We start from the raw sequence: 3590 nt of genomic DNA, 5'->3' as shown, positions 1-3590 counted from the left end.
ATATTCCCCTTTTTAGAGCTAATAAATAATAATAAATGTTACAGTTACCAACATTCATCAAAATATTTTCTTTTGTGTTCTGCAGAAGGAAGAATGTCAATATGATGGTGAGTAAATGATGACAAAAAATGTCATTGATTGATTCATTTTTGGCTGAATTATCTTATTTTTTGCAGCAGGGTTATTAAAAAAAAGATAAAACACCTGTTTGGCATGTTGGAATCATTCCTCTTGGATTAAACCTCCAAAGAACTCAGCCTGGCAACAGTAACCTGGCATCATTTATAGTGGCACTACTAGCTTATTTGTAAATGCTATCATATTTCACACATGTCGGAAAGTCTTGGTCAGTACACTCATCGGCTTAGCAAAGATGTGATTCCTGCTCACATGTGCTAAGGTCTTATTCAGAGGCTGAAAGGGTTAGTCAAATGGTTAGTCACAGTCACGCAACGTTACACGGGCACACAAACTTTTCATAGTTAAAAGAGTATTACATGTACACAGTATGGATACTCACCAGGTGTGCGTGTGGACCTGATAGCGGTACAAATGATCCACTAGGCTGTATTTGTTGGCAGGAAGGGCTTTGTATCCTCCGTGGACATATATGGAATGTGAGGAGCTGTCATAAACGCTGCTGTGGCCATATCCTCCTTGCACTAGCGCCCCATTCGTCTCAGCCACCGACCAGGAGTAAGTGCCTGACAAAGAGTTAGACTTTACTCTCGGAAAATCATATGTCCATTATATGCTAACAGTATGCAGGGTAACATGAGAAAGCAAACTTCTTATAAAAAACAAACAAGAAACAGATAGAAAGAAAAATATATTTATTGAAATCATATTGTTATTAGCATAAAGTCTGTGTAAACACTTCCGAAAATATACAGTGCAGGTAACACAGTAGTAACAGATGATAATACCATGGTACTTTCACATATATCACAGCACTGAATGATCTGCATGTTTAAGGGGCAGTTGTGGGCTAATGGTTAGAGAGTCAGACTTTTAAACCCATAGGTTGTGGGTTTGAGTCTCGGTACCAGCAGGGATTGTAGGTGGTGGGAGTGAATGACCAGCGCTCTCTTCCACCTTCAATACCATGACTGAGGTGAGGCCCTTGAGCAAGGCACTGAACCCCGAACTGCTTGGCGGGTGCCACTGTCCTGTGTGTGTGTGCACTTGGATGGGTTAAATGCGGAGCACAAATTCCAAGTATGGGATTCCATACTTGTATACTATATTATAGTAAACTTTTCTTTTTTTTAATAACAATTAAAATTCAAATTAAAAAGTATAGTAAAAAACGTAATATAGCACATGCCTGGACGTGGTATTAATATATTATTATTATTATTACTATTATTATTATTACGTCACTGTTGGTTTTGGGCTTTGGTTTACGTTCATGTTTTCATTTCTTTTATTTTGTCTTTTTCATAGTTATGGATCCTGTCATGTGTTTCCCTTGCCCTTATGTAATCCTGCTATTGGTTGTCTTGTTCATGTGTCTTGTTCTTATTGGTTGATTTGGTCATGTGGCTCTTATTTCTGTTTTGTGATTGGGTCATTGTCTTGATTGTTCACAGGTGTTCCTTGTTTAGTCATTTAGTCTTGTGTATAGATAGCCCTCATGTTGCCACTGTCTTTTGTCTGTCTTTGTTGCCTGTATCTACTGTTGGTAGTGTTGCCAGATTGGGAGGGTTCCCTCACAATTGGGCTTCTTTTGGTAACATCAGACCGGGAAAAAATGTGTGCGGCGAGTTGATAAAATTTGGGCTGCTTTTTGATACAACTGGCGGGTGTTTCAGTTTCCACGCTTGTAAAGCGGGAAATTCCCATAAATATTTCAGCGTGAAAGTCGCTCGGGACAGATGACGGAATGTATCATTTGCACGTCCTTTTGAGTCTTACAATTTTAAACTGTGAGACTGCTTTCTGTGAGCTCACACCCAAAGCACACGCACATAGAGCGACTTTCACAAAATAAATAAAAATACTGTCCTGTTTTGCCTGCACTCGAGACAGTGACGTGTGAGCGCCACTGACAGATTCTTCACTCCTATTGGTTGTCGCTCGTGAAATTCGCTGTTCATTTGCATAAAGCTAAACAATTCCTAACTTTTGTTGCTTGACTCGCATCGCTTGACACGCCCACATTCTGTCGCCAACGGTCACTGTCGCTGGAAGTCGCCAGCTCTCCATTGAAAATGAATATGTGTCGCCTTGTCGCTGGCAGTGTGAACGGGGCTTTATTGCGCGTAAACGGCCAAATACATACAAAATTATGTCAAAATTAGGGACGCAATGATTATAGATTTAGTTTGTACGATTATTGTCTGAGGAATCATCACAGTTTACAATTATGACGATTATTATGCATGTATTAATTTCCCAACATTACTAATTTATAAAATCACATGAACACTCTTTAGATATTAAAGTGCTATTTATTGCTGGCTTTTGAAACATAAATAACACAGTAACCAACAATACAGCACAAAATAATAATAAACAAAAGACAAACAAAAGTCCATCTCTCCCATTGGAATTAAAAAAAGGTGACCTCTGCTCTGTAAACATCATGACAGTATTTCTCTTTTGAAAATAACAAATGGAAATAGATCACAGAAGTATTTATTGTTTTGAGTTTGTACATTCTTTACATTTCTTTTGGACCTGGGGTACAGAATTTGGAAACATGGTGAAAAAAAAATATTGTTGGTTTTTACTTCTGAATAATACTACAACAGGGATAGTAAATAACAAAGTTAATGAAGTCGCCTATTATTAATATACGACTAATAATAACTTTATTTGTCCCACAGGGGAAACTGTTACTAATGATGGAAATAAACTGAAATATTATTGTAATCAACTGTCATCCATACGTATTAATTTTAATACTCTTGATAATAATTCATATGATTTTACATGTGGCCTGAGAAAATCATGTCTATTATTTTGGTTTGTGAGATCAGAGATCGCGCTGCGCACGTGTACAAACATTCAGGAGAACACAAACTTCTTGAGAATGCTGCCCCGTGACTTTTATTAATAAAATAGATTAAATAGCCTACTGGAGAGACGCACAGACGCAGGTAGGCTAATTCACTCAGGCAACTGTCACCTCTCTCTCTCTCTCTCTCTCTCAATTAATTCAAGTACAGTGGTGTGAAAAGGTTTTTGCCCCCTTCCTGTTTTTTGTGTTTTTTTTGCATTTGTCACACTTAAAAGATTCAGATCATCAAACTAATTTTAATATTACACAAAGATAATGCAAGTAAATACAAAATGCAGTTTTTAAATTATGTTTTCATTTATTAAGGGAAAAAAGCTGTCCAAACCTACGTGGCTCTATGTGAAAAATTAATTGCCCCCTCCTGTTAAATCATGAAAGAACTGAAATTAATCACATTATTTTAGAAAGCTGAGTTAAATTTCCCTAGCCACACCCAGGCCTGATTACTGCCAGACCTGATTACTGTCTCTTAAATAGAACCTGTCTGACAAAGTGAAGCATGCTTAAAGAGCAACACATCATGCCGCAATCTAAAAAAAATCAAGAACAGATGAGAATCAAAACA

At 37.4% G+C, this 3590-nt stretch overlaps 1 protein-coding gene across 1 annotated transcript in view; it reads right to left on the bottom strand.

Annotated features, from left to right (window-relative positions):
* Window positions 1-520: 520 nt before the first annotated feature.
* LOC107568882 (attractin-like protein 1) overlaps window positions 521-3590 on the bottom strand; it is a gene marked incomplete at its 3' end in the record, with an annotated part of 13302 nt that continues 10232 nt past the window's right edge. Inside the window, exon 6 of the mRNA XM_016254878.1 lies at window positions 521-704. Within this exon, the coding sequence (XP_016110364.1) occupies window positions 521-704 (184 nt within the window). The remainder of the gene's footprint in view (window positions 705-3590) is intronic.

The sequence above is a fragment of the Sinocyclocheilus grahami genome, unplaced genomic scaffold (genome assembly GCF_001515645.1).
Source record: "Sinocyclocheilus grahami isolate Dianchi unplaced genomic scaffold, SAMN03320097.WGS_v1.1 scaffold1289.1, whole genome shotgun sequence".
In the NCBI taxonomy this organism is placed as follows: domain Eukaryota; kingdom Metazoa; phylum Chordata; class Actinopteri; order Cypriniformes; family Cyprinidae; genus Sinocyclocheilus; species Sinocyclocheilus grahami.
The sequence above is the reverse complement of the archived record's forward strand: the minus strand, read 5'-3'. Positions and strand labels throughout refer to the sequence as shown.